Raw genomic sequence first — 18,791 nt, 5'->3', positions numbered from 1 at the left:
CTGAAGTTGATGGAATGTGGTGGATCAGATGCCAGTCAAGAGAACAATGGAATATTGGAGTCTGGAGTTGAGGCAGCAGACATCAAGTATTGAAGCTGTATTTTGATTGCATGTCACATTGCTCGTGAAAACATTTGTGTTGTTACATGGGATGATTTGGCAGAGAATGCCCTTTGGACTTTTCCTCTTAAACCAATCAGAAACTGTGCTAAATGTGCTTTGGAATTTATTTCAAAGTGGCGCAGAAGTAAATGGTTAGTTTGCCTTGTGTTAAATCAGTGAACAAATGATAAGGATCTCATAGATATGTACCTTACAAAAATCTTCAGGAAAAAATTAACAAATTTGTAAAAGCTATTTCAGGAATTACCATGTGTACTGCCCGAAATAAGCTGCATAGTGTTAAGTCAGTATAAAAATTAATGACAATTGAGGTGCTGTTCATTTGTTCAGTGTGGGTGGATGGAGAAGTGTTGCAAAGTAACCTGATGTTGCTGAGCTGCCATTTTCTTGTATTCTTGTATGATTAAGTTGGAAAGATCACAAGGGTTGAATGCTGTTCAGAACATTGTTTTAAAATGGCAGGGGCTGATTTTATTGTGTGGAATTTATTTTCTCATCAAATAGAAAGGACAGAATTTCTCAAGCTCAGCAGAGATGAAAAGGCCAGGGACAAACTATTTATCTACTTCTGAGAATTGTTTACCTCTAACTCTTGCTCAAGATTTGTATTGATTGAGTTGACATTTCAGATTAACCAGACTTCAGTAAATATGTTTAAGGGTAAAGGTAACCACTCGAACAATTTAACCAATGAGAGTTGCAGATTGATCATACATCTGATCTGATATAAAAATGACTGCTACCAGACAAGCAGGAGAGCTTCTAATTCCATCGTCAGTACAACAGGTAATGGATCTGCAATGGTTAGAGTCACATATGGTAACATACAGCTGTACTGTATTAATTCTATATGATTGAAAGTAAGCAGTAATCTAAAATTTAACCAAGGGGGTTAGAGGAGACTATAAATGACAAGGCTGAAAATAAAGTGGCTTGTAGATGTCACCTTAATTACACAATTATTTGGAATTTTTTACTGCCTATTACCTTTTATTTTTAGTTATATATTCTGTATTCTCAATAAAATGAAAATAATATTTGCGACATTTAAAAATGGCACTGGAATTTAAATTGAAAACTGTGAGACTACTGTGAAATTATGAGTTCAGAAAAAATTATTACATGATTCATAGAAGGTACAAGGGAAGTTATATTGCTGATTGAAAATAAAATTAAAGGACTTTTAAGATTATGTTATAGTTGTTTACCATAATAATAATCAGAGCTTATCATTAATACTAATGAAAGTTCTCAAATTGTATTAATTATGAACTCAGATGCTGTCAGTGGTTTGTTAAAGTGCTTCAAGAGGAATTGCTACATTATCACATTATCATTACATGCTTTAATGAAGTGAGCCATTTTTACCTGAATTAGAAATGTTAAAAATTTGTGTGATTTGTGAACAAAGGCTGCAGCTTACGCTTGTTGTGCACATTTTTGTAAATAAAGTGAGACATGAAGTATTTTCTAAAATGTGCAATATATTACGAATTGTTTTTCTTCATGTCCATCAGTGTTTTTATTGTTGGGGTTTTAGAAGTATTTAGCAAGTATTTGTAAATCAAATTGTTTTGCTATATTGATTGCATATTATGTACAATGGAGCAGCAGGACCAAGGGCTTTCAAACATGACAAATTCCTGATTCAACTGCACTGTCACTGACTGGTCACTTTTTTTCCCCAAAAAAACGAAAGGCAAATCACCCTTGGTCAGACTTGGCTGTCTCCAAGATGTTGCCTAATGATTGACAATCATAGAATCATAGAATGGTTACAGCACAGAAGGAGACCATATGGCCTGTTGTGTCCATGCCAGCTCTCTGTAAGAGCTAATCAGCAAGCTCCACTCCCCCGCCTTTTCTCTGTAAAAAGGTTTTCCTCATGTCGACTTTGGTTCTTTTGCTAATCACTTTAAATTGTGTCCTTTGGTTCTTGACCTTTCTGTCAATGCAACAGTTTCTCTCTATCTACTCTATCCAGATTCCTCATGACTTTGAACACCTCTATCAAATCCTCTAATCCTTCTCTTCTCTGAAGAGAACAGCCCCAGCATCATCAATCTATCATCAGAACTGAAGTTTCTCATCCCTGAAACCATTCTAGTAAATCTTTTCTGCACTCTCTCCAATGCCTTCACATCCTTCCTAAAGTGTGGTGCCCAGAACTGAACACAATACTCCAGTTGATGCCAAATCTGTGTTTTATAAAGGTTCACACCACTTCCTGGTTTTTGTACTCTATGCCTCTATGTATAAAATCCAGGATCCAGTATGCCTTATTAACTGCTTTCTCAACCTGCCCTGCCACCTTCATCAATTTGAGCTGAAAGCAGGATATCTGCCTATCCTCCCAGCCTGAGAATAATAAGGGAAACTAAAGAGAAAATAACAAAAATGAAGGGAAGAAAACTTTTTAAAACTTAAATTAATTCCATGTTATCAGCCTATGAAGATGAAATTTGACTTGATGAAAATTTGATGACTTTCTCCCCAGCCTCCCTTTTCAAACCCTAACCCAAATCTGTGGAAATTGTGCTTGGATTGAAACATTTCCTGCATGCTATCTCTGTTGTATCTCTACCTTTGTAGACTGAATTCTGTTTTCTTCTGTCCCCCAATTTGCCACCCACTTAGTATTTGCATGCTTTGTTTCTGTTCTGTCTTTGCATTTTAGCTCTGTTTTACTTTGCGTAATATCTATATCCTATGTTCTGTCTATCCCTTTGGATTCTTTCCTCAGTTACGTTGTGTTTTTGCTCCACTCTATTCTTCTGCATGCTTTCTCCATTCATTTCGTTTCTCCTCTGTTCTGGTGAATCTTTCCCTTTTTCTTTTCTTTTCAGTCATTGTTCTCTATGTTCTTCCTGTTTTCATTCTGTATCTTTTACTCACTTGACATGTTATCTTTCTGTTCACTTTACTTCTACAATCTAGGGGCACGAAATTGAGCTCAGTAGTTTCCATTGTTGGGGTGCTACGAGTGCCGTTCAGGGTTCCAAAATGGTGTCCATTCCACACATGCACACATTTAGAGTCACAGAGTCACTTACGGCACAAAAGGAGGCCGTTCGGCCCATCAAGTCCATGTCAGCTCCCCACGGAGCTATGCTGTCAGTCCCACTCCACGGCTCGATCCCCGTAGTCCTGCAAGTCCATTTCTCTCAGATGGCCATCCAACTTCCTCTTGAAGTCATTGATCGCCTTCACTTCCACCACCCTTGTGGGCAGTGAATTCCAGGTCATTACCACCAGCTGTGTAAAAAAGTGCTTCCTCATATTCCCCTTGCATCTTTGCCCAAAACTTTCAATTTGTGTCCCCTAGTCCTTGTACCATTTGGTAATGGGAACAGCTTTTCCTTATCTAAATTATCTAAGCCTGTCATAATCTAGTACACCTCAATTAAATCTCCTCTCAATCTCCTTTGTTCTAAGGAGAACAAACCCATCTTTTTCAATCTAACCTTGTAACAAAAATCCTCAATCCTGGAACCATTCTGGTAAATCTCCTCTGCACCCTCTCAAGGACCCTCACATCCTTCCTGAAGTGTGGTGACCAGAACTGGACGTAATAGTCCAATTGGGGCCTAACCAGAGCTTTATAGAGGTTCAGCATAACTTCCCTGCTTTTGTACTCAATGCCTGTATTTCTGAAGCCCAAGAACCCATATGCTCTCAATGTGTCCTGCCACCTTCAAAGATTGATGCACATGCACCTCCAGGTCCACTCTTACTGCACATTCTTTAGAACTGTGCTATTAATTATATGTTGCCTCTCCCTATTCCTTCTGCCAAAATGCATGACCTCACACTTGTCAGACTTAAATTCTATCTGCCACCTCTCTGCCCATTCTGCTAGCGTATCTACGTCCTGTTGCAGGCAGTTCATATCATCCTCACTGTTTGGTGCCATTGGCAAATTTTGAGATGCTACTCTGTATTCCAAGATACAAGTTATGTATATATATCAAAAAAAGCAGTGATCCCAGCACTGACTCTTGGGGAACACCACCATCTACCATCCTCCAGTCTGCAAAGCAACCATTTACTACGACTTGCTGTATTCTGTCCTTAAGCCAATTTTTTATCCAAGTGGACACTGACCTTCCATTCCACGAGCTTCAATTTTCTTAACCAGCCTTTTTTGTGCTACCTCATCAAATGCTTTCTTAAAAACCACAGAAACAACATTCACTGCATTCCCTTCATCAAGCTTCTCTGTTACTTCATCAAAAAATTCAAATGGATTAGTCAAGCATGATCTGCCTTTTACAAATCCATGCTGACTATCCTTAATTAACTCAAACCTCTCTAAGTGTCCGTTGATATTTTCTCTGATTATTGTTTCTCAAACCTTACCCACCACTGATGTTAAACTAACTGGCCTGTAGTTGCTAGGACTATTCTTGCACCCTTTCTTGAATAACAGTGTCACATTTGCCACTCTCCAATCCTCTGGCATCTTCTCCGTATCCAGGGAAGATTGGAAGATTATGGCAAGCCCTTCTGCTATCTACATCCCCATTTTCTTTAGCAATCTGGGATGCAAACCATCTGATTTATCTACCCTAAGCATAGCCAGTCTTTTTAGTATTTTCTCCCTCTCAATTTTTATCCTATCCATTGCCTCTACTCTCTCTGCTTCTACTTCTATTTTGACAGCCTACATTTCCTTAGTGAACTCTGATACAAAGTAGTAATTAAGTATATTAACCTTGCCCTGTGCCTTTAAGCATATATTACCCTCTCTGTCGGTAATAGGCCCCACTCCACCTCTTACTACTTGCTTACTATTTACATGCCAACAGAGGATCTTTGAGTTCCCTTTTATGTTGACTTTTCTGCTGGGAATTGCGCAGGATACCATCTTGGTGAGGGTGTTAATGTGCATGCAGCTAACGTTCGCTGAAAATATGCAGAGTAGGCAGATCATGACATCAATTAGCATGCAACGCTGATTAGACACCAGTGGTGCCATTTTGCAGTGCCACGATCCAGCCGACACCCTCTCTTAACTTCATACAGCTGAACATGCATTAATTAGCAGGAAGGACTCCAACCACCAGCACAGTTTGAAGGGATTATCAGCTACGTACAAAATAATTGCTGGTTGATTTCTTGTGGGCTGTTGCCATGACTGTACAAGTGCTTGGTGCATTCTATAGTTAGTTTTAGTTTAGAACAAAGAACAAAGAAAATTACAGCACAGGAACAGGCCCTTCGGCCCTCCAAGCCTGCGCCGATCCAGATCCTCTATCTAAACCTGTCACCTATTTTCTAAGGGTCTGTATCTCTTTACTTCCTGCCCATTCATGTATCTGTCTAGATACATCTTAAAAGATGCTATCGTGCCCGCGTCTACCACCTCCGCTGGCAACGTGTTCCAAGCACCCACCACCCTCTGCGTAAAGAACTTTCCACGCATATCCCCCCTAAACTTTTCCCCTTTCACTTTGAACTCGTGTCCCCTAGTAATTGAATCCCCCACTCTGGGAAAAAGCTTCTTGCTATCCACCCTGTCTATACCTCTCATGATTTTGTACACCTCAATCAGGTCCCCCCTCAACCTCCGTCTTTCTAATGAAAATAATCCTAAGCTACTCAACCTCTCTTCATAGCTAGCACCCTCCATACCAGGCAACATCCTGGTGAACCTCCTCTGCACCCTCTCCAAAGCATCCACATCCTTTTGGTAATGTGGCGACCAGAACTGCACGCAGTATTCCAAATGTGGCCGAACCAAAGTCCTATACAACTGTAACATGACCTGCCAACTCTTGTACTCAATACCCCATCCGATGAAGGAAAGCATGCCGTATGCCTTCTTGACCACTCTATTGACCTGCGTTGCCACCTTCAGGGAACAATGGACCTGAACACCCAAATCTCTCTGGACATCAATTTTCCCCAGGACGTTTCCATTTACTGTATAGTTCACTCTTGAATTGGATCTTCCAAAATGCATCACCTCGCATTTGCCCTGATTGAACTCCATCTGCCATTTCTCTGCCCAACTCTCCAATCTAAGGATTATTACTTGAATGGTAAAAAGTTGCAGCATGCTGCTATGCAGAGGGACCTGGGTGTCCTTGTGCATGAATCGCAGAAGGTTGGTCTGCAGGTACAGCAAGTAATTAGGAAGGCAAATGGAATTTTGTCCTTCATTGCTAAAGGGATTGAGTTTAAAAGCAGAGAGGTTATGTTGCAGCTGTATAGGGTACTGGTGAGGCCGCACCTGGAGTACTGTGTGCAGTTTTGGTCTCCTTACTTGAGAAAGGATGTACGGGCACTGGAGGGGGTGCGAGGAGGTTCACTAGGTTGATTCCGGAGTTGAGGGGGTTGGCTTATGAGGAGAGACTGAGTAGATTGGGATTCTATTCATTGGAATTCAGAAGAATGAGGGGGGATCTTATAGAAACATATAAAATTATGAAGGGAATAGATAAGATACAAGTAGAGAGGATGTTTCCACTGGCAGGTGAAGCTAGGACAAGAGGGCATAGCCTCAAGATTAGAGGGAGCAGATTTAGGACTGAATTGAGAAGGAACTTCTTCACCCAGAGGGTTGTTAATCTATGGAATTCCTTGCCCAGTGAAGTAGTTGACGCTACTTCAGTAAACGTTTTTAAAGCTAAGGTAGATATCTTTTTGAACAATAAAGGAATTAAGGGATACGGTGAGAGCGCGGGTAAGTGGATCTGAGTCCACGAAAAGATCAGCCATGATCTTATTGAATGGCGGAGCAGGCTCGAGGGGCCGGACGGCCTACTCCTGCTCCTAGTCCTTATGATCTTATCTAAATGGTGAGAAATTGCAGAGCTCTGAGATGCAGAGGGAACTGGGTGTCCAAGTGCATGAATTGCAAAAGGTTAGTATGCAGGTACAGCACCTAATTAGGAAAGCTAATAGAATGTTATCGTTTATTGTGAGGAGAATTGAATACAAAAGTAGGGAGGTTATGCTTCAGCTATACAGGGCATGAGTGAGACTATATCAGGAGTACTGTGTACAGTACTGGTCTCCTTATTTAAGGCAGGATGTAAATGCGTTGGAAGCGGTACAGAGAAGGTTTACTAGACTAATACCTGGAATGCGTGGGCTGTCTTATGAGGAAAGATTGGGCAGGCTAGGCTTGTATCCGCTAGAATTTAGAAGAGTAAGAGGTAACTTAATTGGGTGGCACTGTGGCGCCGTGGTTAGCACCACAGCCTCACAGCTCCAGCGACCCGGGTTCGGTTCTGGGTACTGCCTGTGCAGAGTTTGCAAGTTCTCCCTGTGACCGCGTGGGTTTCCGCCAGGTGCTCCGGTTTCCTCCCACCGCCAAAGACTTGCAGGTTGTTAGGTAAATTGGCCATTGTAAAAAATTGCTCCCAGTGTGGGTCGATGGTAGGAGAATGGTGGGGATGTGGTAGGGAATATAGGATTATTGTAGGATTAGTATAAGTGGGTGGTTGTTGGTCAGAATAGACTCGGTGGGCTGAAGGGCCTGTTTCAGTGCTGTATCTCTCAATGAAACATATAAAATCCTGAAGGATTTTGACAGGGTGGATGTGGAAAGGATGTTTCCCCTTGTAGGAGAATCTAGAACTAGGGGTCACTGTTTAAAAATAAGGCATCACCCATTTAAGACAGAGATGAGGAGAATTGTTTTCTCTCAGAGGGTCATGAGTCTTTGGAATTCTCTTCCTGAAAAGGTAGTGGAAGCAGAGTCTTTGAATATTTTTATGGCAGAGGTATTAAATTCTTAATAAGCAAGCGGGTGAAAGGTTATCGGGAGTAGATGGAAATGTGGAGTAATCAGTTCAGCCATGAACATATTGAATGGTGGAACAGGCTCAGGGGTGGCCTACTTCTGCTCCTAATTCGTATGTTCATATGTACGTATGTTCATATGTAAATTATTAGGTTACTAATTAGAATACCAATTGTTAAAATCTAGCTATTATAAACTAACAACTAATTTATTATCATAAACTAATACTTAATGTTATTAAAACCCTTTGTAATATGGTAAAGTGCGAAAACTTAGGAAATAGGGCACAGTATGATCAAGATGTCAAGGTAGAGGGATTCTGTAATTTTATGTCATGTTTTAAAAAGCTTACATTCAGCAAAAAGGGTGAAACCTTGAAGGCAGTCAGTGAGATGCAGCCTCTGTGAGAACAAAATGTACATTTGTCTCCCAATGAGATAAGGAACCATGGGATGTAAAAACATGGAGATCCAGGAGTCAACACAGTGGGCATTTCTTATGTAAATCAGATTGGCAACAACCACAAAGTGATCCTTGGTTGGTTAAGGAAAGCATCCTTTAACATGAAGCTAAAAATGTTTGGGGAAAAGGAGGAGTTAATTGAATAACAGCCAGGATAAGAGATGCCTTGTCTTTTTCACTGTACGGCTGAGAGAACTTTCAAACAAAACGAGAGAGAGAGAGAGAGAGAGTGAGAAAGCTTGAAGACCAAAAGCTGCAAAAGAAACTAGTCGTGTGCTCAAGCCAACCAGTTCCTGACACGGGTAGTATAATCTGCATTAAACTGTTGATCATTGCCTGAGTTTGTGATTATAGTTTAACTGAACTTAAACTTGTCCTTACTGTCACGAAGACCCCACCTGCCAAGAATGAGGCATATTAATTTTGTCATATAAACATTAATTTTAAACTGTTGCTAGACTGAAGAGATGACTTGTTTAAAGAGATCAGCAGTGGCTGGAAAAAATTGCATTCTAAGAGACAGTTGCACAGAAAAAGACAATGGAACTGCTCCCTGATCCAATTAACCCAACTTGATTTTGATCACCAGACATTGAATGTGGAACAAGCCAGCATTCCATTTCCAACTCCCCACCTCACCCACCTCCCCCCCCCCCCCACCGCCCCCACCACCGCCACTGCAGGTGTCTGCTAAGATGAAAAGAATCCACAAAAACACAAGAGAGTTTGTTAAAAAAACAACTAGTTACCTGACTAACCTGCTGGCCCAGGGTTTGTGAATTGTGTTCACAGGACAGTTTGAAGACAGAGACTGCTTTGAAGACAACAGAGAAGGAAGGTCTCTCCCTGGCTCTCTCTCTCATGGATTTCCAAATCCACTGAAGTCACTTAAACCTCAAGAGAGAAGGCTCCTACATCAAAACAAGTTTGAAAACATGCACTGGGCCCCAACGAAATGGCAAGATTTAACTGCAATCAAAGACTCTGCATCCAACTCAAAGGACAGTAAATGAATCCCAGCTATTGCTTCAAACTGTTCCCCTTTATTCTTACTCCTTTTCTGTCTCTATCTGAGTGTATGTTTATTGTGTATGCATGCTAGCATGGTCGTGTCGCGTATTCGCAGTAGTTTTAACCGAATAAGAGTTTTAAGGTTAATAAACTTACACCTTTCTTGTTAAAATCTAAGAAAACCTGTCTGGTTGATTTATTTGCCTTACAATTGGAGAGCAGTGAACAAGGATTCACTGAGGGAGGAGCTAAAAACACGGTATTTTAAAAAATTAAACCCTGTTTTGGTCAAATCAGGCAAAAGCTGAGAGGGAACCCTTTCTCACCTGATCGTAACATTACCTTGTCTCAATAAAGTTGATTCACAACAAAGCTTTGCTGCCAAGTCTGTTCCTGCCTTAGAAGGGGGCATAAACCCCCATGATCTTACAAAGGCAACGGAGGCCATACCCTCAACACAGGATTGACTGCTGAAGATGAAGCTACCTGGAGATGACAGAACCAGTGTCATAGGAGACTGCAACTCTCCAGGCAGATGATCACAGACATCAGTACCCTTGTCACCGAAGACCTCGCAGCACTGGTTACAATGTGTTGCCAGTGGCCGTCAAATTCAGTGTGACCTTGAACTTGGTCATTTCTGGCTCTTTCCAAGGATCAGCTGTGGACCTTAGTGGAATCTCAAAACCGGCTGTACACCACTGTATCTCACTTGTCACTGAGGTCCTCTTTGCCAGAGCTGAACAGCACATTCATTTAAGAACAGACACAGCCTCGCAGGGACAGAGGGCACTGGGTTTCACTTCCATTGTTGGATTCCCCCAGGTGCAGGGCATTATCAGTTGCACCCATGTGACCATCAAGGCACCGAGTGACAAGCCAGTGAGATCCTTCCACAGGAAGGCCTTCCACTCCCTCAATGTCCAACTGGTCTGTGACTACAACAAGAGTTTCCTCCATGTATGCAATCGATTTTCTGGCAGCTGCCTTGATTCCTTCATCCTCTGGCAGTCCAGGCTGCCTCAGATCTTCACTCCAACTCCCTAAAATGCGTGGATGGATCCTAGAGTCCTAGAGGACAAGGGAAATCCTTTGAAGAGATGGCTATTGACCCCTCTAGGGGAGCCTCAGATGAGGCCCAGAAGCGATACAACCAATGCCACCTGTTCAATAGGACAATCATTGAGCAGGCCATCAGGCTTCTGAGGATACAATTCAGGTGCCTGGGCCAATCAAGTGGTGCCCACCAATATCCTCCTGTAAGGGACACGGTCATTGTGGTGGTCTGCTGCGCTCTCTATAAGATGGTCCTCCAGAAATGTGTGGACCTTGAGGACGGTGAGGCCCTGGAAGGAGACAGGTCATTAGGGGAGGAGCAGGAGGTAAGAGAGGAGGAGGAATTGGAAGCGGAGGGAGATAATACTGAATAGAGTTGTCCCTGCTGCATAATGAGGCGGCCTCCTCCTGCCACTCTCGAGGGAGAGAACTTCACCTGTCTCCCTCACGGCCTCCAGCATTAGATCCAGGTCAGCATTGATAAAGTGAGGGGCACAAACTGCAGATCTCTTCCTCAGGACAACTGGCAGCCTCAGTGATGGCTGCCATGAGGTGTTTCAATGAGTCCCACACATCATCTGACCAACCTCTGTTCCTGCCTCCACTGGCTGTAAGTGAACAGGAAACCCATCTCCAAATAAATTAAGGGCTCACCCCCGTGAAAATCTGAACTTTATTCAGTTTCCCACTGCAGGCGGGTTTCTGGCCCAAAAACAGACCCAGCTCCTGTTTCTCACCTCTGTGGTGAAAATTGAGCCCAAGGTGTGAGATACTGTGCTTCGAAAAGGCCGTCTTCACTGAAATCTGCCACCTGCTGCAGCCACAACTGCAGCCTCAGAACAGGGCAAGGACCTCATTGCCAGTGGCTGAGAAGGTGACCATGGTAAACTTTCATGCATCTGGATCCTTCCAGGCTGCAGCTGGAGATATTTACAACATCTCAGTTTGTCATCCACTGTTGCATAAGGGGGTTTACTGCGGCTCTCTATTCAATGAGAACGAGCTTCATTTACTTCTCCCTTGCCAGGCAGAATGAACACACGGTTTTGAGAGGATTCCAGGCCTCCGCATGGCTCAGGGTACCATTGACTGCACGCACGTTGCACTGCAGCCGCCGCATGTGAACTCTGCCATATACCGAAAGGGATTCCATTCCCTCTGTATCTAGCTGGTAGTGAATCATGCAGGTCAATGCCCAGCGTCCTGGCAGCACTCGTAATGCTCCAGCAGTCTGTTGTGCCAGCTGCATTTGAACCATCACGGCAAACCAAAGGATATCAGCTGATGACATGGCTCATGACTCCGGTTCGCAACCTAAGTACATTTGCACGGCATGCATGTAATAAAAGCCATGCTGCCACATGAAATGTAATCGAGAAGACTATTGTCATGCTGAAACCACATTTCACTGCCTGGACAGCTTTGAAGGAGCCCTGCAGTACTTGGCTGAGCGGGTGTCAAGATTTGTGGTGGTCTGTTGCATGCTGCACAACTTCACCATCATAAGGGCACAGCCCTTGCCCCAGTTATACAGGAAGCAGCTGAGGAAGGGGGAGGAGCAGAAAGATGAAGCAGAAGGGAGGAGGCAAACTAGACACCCACTTTCTGCATGGGCTGCCCGTGAAGTGCTAATTCGAGTACAGTACCAGTGAACACAACTCCAACTCCCCATTCACCAACAGTCCCACACCTTCCCTTCCTTCTGTCACTGACCATCGCAGCATCCACTTGGCCACAATGCAAACATAAAACCCACCACAAAATATACATTCCAAATCAAATTTATAAATGAAATTGTGTCATATTGCGTACAACCGTAAACTAATCACTCTTGTGCATTCTCTTAATGCCTATCTTTTGTGTGCTTTTTCTCTCAGTGCTCCTACACAGTGCTACCCCAACGGCTGCTCCATGGAGCCACTGCCATTCTCCTGGGGCAGTGTCTCAACAAACCTAGTAATCTGTTGGAGGACAAATTGGTGGCTTTCTTGTTTTACTGCATTTACATTTATTTCCAGTGTACATCTGAAATGAATAATGAGCATGCTCAAATGGCCAAAGTATCAGTTTGTGGTAGAAATTGATCTGAGACTAGGGGTTGTGAAGAGAACATTTGAACTGTGAGGTATTTTGAATGGTTTTATTTCAGTCCTATAGCTGTTACACAAAACCAGATTTTGAATTTACAGCTACTATAAAAGCAACAGTTGAGTAAAGATGTCTTCCTCCAGTGAATTTGGTCACTTCCATTTCAATATTGAAGTTCACACTGAAAGTGAACTTTCAGTTGTCCATACTTCTATCTGCTCTCAGTTGCAAATATTTACCAGTATCTACAATGTGACAGACAGTTACATATGTTTTAGTGAAAGGAATATTTTATTTATTTATTTATTGAATTTCAAAACTTTTTTTTATTTTTACAAATTACTCTCCTCAATTTCCTTTCACTTCAGAAAAGTACCAGAGTTATATATTTTTCTGCCGTGGCCTCACTACACCACTCAATTACTTTTGATCGTTACTATATTGTTTCTAAATTAAATTCTGTTGGCCTCAACATGATTCACCAGGACAACACCATAAGGGTTACTTCATGTAGTTGAAATAAAAAATTATTTTTGAAATAAGAAATTTCATGACTTGCCTTCCCTTTTCCATAACCACAATTGATTTGTTCCAAACTAAACATCAAAAAGTTTACTCCCTTTACACAAATACTTCTTTCCATTGCTCCCCTTCAAAGAGACCCTCTTTATTTCTTCTCCCTTCACAAAAATTCTTCTTTCCCATTCCCTTTTACAGGGACACTTTTCCCATATCTTCACAGAGCCTTTTTATAAATCCCCTTCCACTTCACAATAACCTTTTCACTTTCAGAGAGGCTCCTTCAACTCACTTTGCAGATGCAATATATCTGTTCATAGACGATCTCATTTTTCCCACTTCCCTTTCATAAAGGTGCTCACCTCCATCCCTTGCTCACAAGACATTTTTTCCTTTCCCTCTGTTCAGTGGTGATCTTCCTCCTGTTTCCTATTCACAGCAATGCTTGCTCTCACTGATGTGCCCCTTGCTGCTAAAATTTATTGCAAAATCAGGAACCTCCACTTGCAGTACATGGCAGATCCCCTCCTAGACCAATGTTAAAGCGTCAATAAGAGCAGGAGCTGGAGCTTGCACAGAAAATGAGGAGTGCACCAGAGAGCAGAATCCCTGCCAGGTACTCTTGAATCCTCACATCCCCCTGCCCAGGATAATCATTACCCACAGTTTGAGAATCACTGCTTCATGTATGGTGTATGAACAGAGAAACATCCAGTGCTTCTGCAATACTTACAAAATACATGTTGCCAAGATTTATTTATTTGAGTCAAATTATGTGACTGTTTTTCTAGTTTTTAGAGATGGGAAAAGTCTTTTGGCTTGACAATAAAAGCAAAATACTGCAGATGCTGGAAATCTGAAATAAAAACAGAAAGTGCTGGAAATACTCAGCAGGTCTGGCAACATCTGTGTAGAGAGAAACAGAGTTAACGTTTCAGGTCTGTGACCTTTCATCAGTTCTGCTGAGTATTTCCAGCACTTTCTGACTTTGTTAGCCTGACAACCATCGCTTCTTGATAGATCTCAACTCTACCTATTCACCTCACTGTATTGTTACATCGCTTTTCAGAAATTTGATTACTATTTTTAAGCCATTAATGCTGTCTGTTACAATGATGATCTTCCTGGTAATTCATTCCACAATTCTGTTATTCTTTATTTTAAAAATAAATCTGCTTTCGTGTTCCTCATTTCCTAATTTCTAAACAAAAACAGGAAGAGCAATCTACATCTTTAGACTGGACAGCCTATTATTATCAACTGTTTCTCCTCTCCACAGATGCTGATTGATCTGGAATCTATTTCCAACTATAAAAGTACTGGTTTCAGATTTTTAGCAGCTACAATATTTTGCTTTTTCCTAATTTTTAATATGTGTCCTTTGCTATTTGTATCCTTCTTGGTAGTGGCAATTGTGCCTGGATCAATTTGTCCACTCCCTTCATAACCTTAAAAACATCAATAAGATCATCTTGAAGTTTTTCCTTTTCCAAAGACTTTGGCTGCAAAATTCACCCCCTTAATTTTCCGTGATACAGGTGATGTTTTGGGTAGAAAATTGCATCGGCACCGCACACCTCTGGTGCAGGCCATGCTGGGCGCCATTTTAATGAGGGCATTAGCATGGGCATTAGAGGCATGCACCAGAAGTGATACAGGAGGTCACTTCAATACAGTCACAATATATAAGGTTAAAAAAAAAATCAACTGTCGTCATCAGCCTAACGCAATACAAATGTTGTGAAAATTTGTTTATCTGCTGGAAAGGTTGCTCATGGAAGGAACCAAGCTAAACAAATAGAAATATACTATGTGATTGGTTCACTTACATGAAAAATTAGTGGCTCCTCTTGATTTGAGTGAACGGTTATTTAAATTTAACAAGCCTGGCAACTTATTGAGGGACATTTAAGTAGAATGAGTTCTTCAAATTATGAGTAATTTTGAATCTGAAGAGATATAGATCACTTAGCTTCTGCAGTTGTAAAGTGTAAGAAAAGAATAACTGTGTATATAATAGCTGTCAAACATTACCTTAGCATAAACATTGCATTCATTTATTATTTTCTTTTGAGGAGTGGGTTAGTTTAATATCTACTGTAAACTTGTATGTATCACTGTTATATATTGACTTGTTCACCTATTGCTCAGCAAATGCACGTATTTGTTCAAGTCTGGAACAACGCAATAGTCTACTACTTTTCAACAACATGAGGAAAGCCCCACTGAATCACAGGATAGATCAAGCATTTGAAACAGTTTACAAAGAGGTTTTCTATTCACTATGAGAAACTCACCTTGATAACAGAGCCAGACACTCTTGAGAACCTTAGGAAGCTATGGTTAATATATAATAAACAGAAGCCAAGGCATCCAGATTTAGAGTGGCAGAAAATATCCAGAACATAATGGGAGTGTAATACTGTTTCACATCTATTTTGCTTTCTTTTGCAGGTTCAAAGCCAGTGATCGCGATGATTAAGTTTCTGGGTATTTCTATTACAACATTGTTACTGGCAGTTCATTGCTATGGAGACAGCTGTCTATCAGGAATAAGCCACAAGGCAATGCCTGGTCCTGAGCCAGGCATGAGGGAGTGCAAACAGTACTCCCAATGTAAGTTAAAGTAATCAAGCCAGAGGCAAATGAAAATTTTAATAGTCATGCGATTGTTCTTCTGGAGGGAAATAAAGTCAAACTTCGAATTACATGGGCAACTAAAAACAAGAAAATACTATCCATCCGGCTAGTCCTAAAAATCCGCACCGTTGAATATCTATCCAATTCTCCCTTAAATTTCTCAATAGGATAAGGGGTCAGCCATTTAGGACTGAGGTAGGAGAAATGTCTTCACTCAGGGGTTGTGAATCTTTGGAATTCTCCACCTCAGACAGATGTGAATGTTCAGTCGATGAGTATATTCAACACTGAGACTGATCGATTGTTGGGCACTGAGAATCAAGGGATATGGAAATAGGACGGTAAAGTGGAGTTGGTGTAGAAGTTCAGTCATAATCTTATTGAATGACAGAGAGGCTCACTGAGCTGTATGGCCTACTCTTGCTCCTATTTCATATATTTTTTATGTAACTCTGTCTACCTGAGCAATCCTTTCCACACATTCATCCCTCTTTGTGCAAGGTAATTAAATAGAAACAAACTGTGTTGCTCTTTTAAGCGTGTGTCTTTGTATCCTGATTCTAGAGTTTGTGGCACTTCCCTCATTGTGCTGAGGTGCCTGGACTCCATTCTGCATGTTCCCACAGTAAATGATATCCGTAAGTCATCAGATTGGGCATTAAACCTGCATTCCATTGCTCTCTGTTGCAGTGATCTATCCTTTTGCGACATTCCTATTTGATAAAGGCAGATCATGAGTGACATTCACGTATAAAATTTTCGGACTCTGTAACCTTATCAGAAATACAGTAACATGATTGATATTCCTGAACTGTGAGTTTATCTGCAAATTTTAGAGGATGCTCACTGCTTAACTTTCTTTCTCAGGTTATTTACTTTTTTTCCCCAACAGCTTCATGCTGCTTTTCCAACTACACTGAACAGCTGGCTGTGTCCCCAGTCACTAAGGTACAGAATACATATTGGAACCGATGTGGTCAACTTAGCTCAAGGTAAGCCAACATCTTATTAAAGATTTTCAAGAATTTAGAACTGTGAAATTTTTTTAATGGCTGCTGTTCTCTTTGGGTGGAACTAGTCCAAACTGCAGTCACAGAATCACAGAATTGTTACAGTACAGAAGGAGGCCATTCAGCTTTTTGTGTCGGTGCTGGCTCTCCGAAAGAGCAGCTTACCTAGTGCCACTCCCCAGCCTGCTCTCCGTGGCCCTGCACATTCTTCCTTTTCAGATAACAATCCAATTCCCTCTTGAATGCTTCAATTGAAGCTGCCTCCACCACATTCATAGACAGTGCATTCCAGATCCTAACCACTTGGTGCGTGAAAATGTTTTCCCTCATGTTGCTATTGTTTCTTATGGCAATTACCTTAAATCTGTGCCCTCTTGTTCTCAATCCCTCCACCAATGGGAACGGTTTTTCCCTAACTACCCTGTCCAGAGCCCCCATGATTTTGAATACCTCTATTAAGTCTCCTCTCAACCTTCTCTTCTCCAAAGAAAACAGTCCCAACTTATCCAATCTATCTACGTAACTGAAGTTCCTCATCCCTGGAACCATTCTCGTGAACCTTGTCAACACTTTTTTTATTCTTGTATGCAATCTGAATGTCACTGGGAAGGCCAGGATTAGTTGCCCATCCCTGACTGCCCTTGATAACTGAGTGGTTTGCTAGTCCATTTCAGAGGGAGTTAAGAGTCAACCACATTACTATGGGTCTGGAGTCACATGTCAGCCAGACAAGGTAAGGACAGCTGATTTCCTTCCCTAAAGGACATTAGTGAACCAGATGGGGTTTTATAACAATCAATGATATTTTCATGGCACTATGACTGAAACTAGCTTTCAATTCCACCAGCTGCCACGGTGGGACTTGAACCTGTAACCCCAGGGCATTAGCTTGGGCCCAGTACTGGTTCAGCAATATTACCACTACACCACCATCTCTCCAATGTCTTCATATCTTTCCTAAAGTGTGGTGCCTAGAACTGGACACAATACTCCAGCTGAGGCTGAACCAATGTTCTGTACAAGTTTAACATAACTTTTTTGCTCTTGTACTCTATGCCCCTATTAATAAAGCCTAGGATACTGTATGCTTTATTAACCACTCTCGCAACCTGTCCTGCCACCTTCAATGAATTATGCAATATACACCCAGGTACCTCTTCTTCTGCACCCCCTTTAGAATTGCACCCTTTATTTTATATTGTCTCTCCGTGTTCTTCCTACCAAAATGCATCATTTCACATTTCTCTGCATTAAATTTCATCTGCCATTTGTCTGCCCATTCCACCAACTTGTCTATGTCCTTTTGAAGCTCTACACTATCCTCCTCACAGTTCACAATGTTTCGAAGTTTTGCATCATCTGCAAATTTTGAAATTGTGCCCTGGACACCAAGGTCTAGGTCATGAATATAAATCAGCAACAGCAAGAGTCCTAACAGTGACTTTTGGGGACCTACACTACAAACCTTCCTCCAGTCCAAAAAACATTCATTAACCACTACCCTCTACTTCCTGTCACTCATCCAATTTCGTTTAAATGTTGCTACTGTGTCCTTCACAAATCCGTGCTGGCTTTCTCTAATTAACCGCATTTGCCCAAGTGACTATTAATTTTGCCCCGAATTATTGTTTCGAGAATCTTCCCCACCAGTGAGATGAAACTGACTGGACAGTAGTTGCTGGGCTTATATTTACACCCTTTTTTGAACAAGTGTGTAACATTTGCAATAGGACACTACCATGAGGAACTCCTGCAGTGATGTCCTGGGACTGAGATGATTGACCTCCAACAACCACAACCATCTTCCTTTGTGCTAGGTATGACTCCAACAAGCAGAGAGTTTTCCCCTGATTCCCATTGACTCCAGTTTTGCTAGGGCTCCTTGATGCCATACTCGGTCAAATGCTGCCTTGTTGTCAAGGGCAGTCATTCTCACCTAACCTCTGGAGTTCAGCTCAAATTGTTCTCGGTTGTGTTATCCACCTGACATCTGTTATAAGCACACTTTTTTTCCTTCATCTTAATCGCTATAAGTTTCGTCATCCAGGGAGCTCTGGAATTGTTTGCCCTCCTTTCCCCTTTGTGGGAAGATAATAGCCAGAGTTTATAATAGTGGATTAGCAATCTAG

General features: G+C 41.7%; 1 protein-coding gene across 3 annotated transcripts in view; it reads left to right on the top strand.

Moving 5' to 3' along the window:
• Positions 1-818: 818 nt before the first annotated feature.
• Positions 819-18,791, top strand: part of LOC137372801 (riboflavin-binding protein-like) — a 43,481-nt gene continuing 25,508 nt past the window's right edge. Inside the window, exons 1-3 of one of the 3 annotated variants that reach the window (XM_068037079.1) lie at positions 819-909; positions 15,467-15,628; positions 16,545-16,644. In XM_068037079.1, the coding sequence (XP_067893180.1) occupies positions 15,487-15,628; positions 16,545-16,644 (242 nt within the window). In that variant the 5' untranslated portion in view covers positions 819-909; positions 15,467-15,486. The other 2 variants (XM_068037077.1, XM_068037078.1) reach the window with 2 other exon arrangements.

Source organism: Heterodontus francisci, chromosome 8 (genome assembly GCF_036365525.1).
Source record: "Heterodontus francisci isolate sHetFra1 chromosome 8, sHetFra1.hap1, whole genome shotgun sequence".
Lineage (NCBI taxonomy): Eukaryota > Metazoa > Chordata > Chondrichthyes > Heterodontiformes > Heterodontidae > Heterodontus > Heterodontus francisci.
This window is presented reverse-complemented; position numbering and strand designations above follow the sequence as displayed.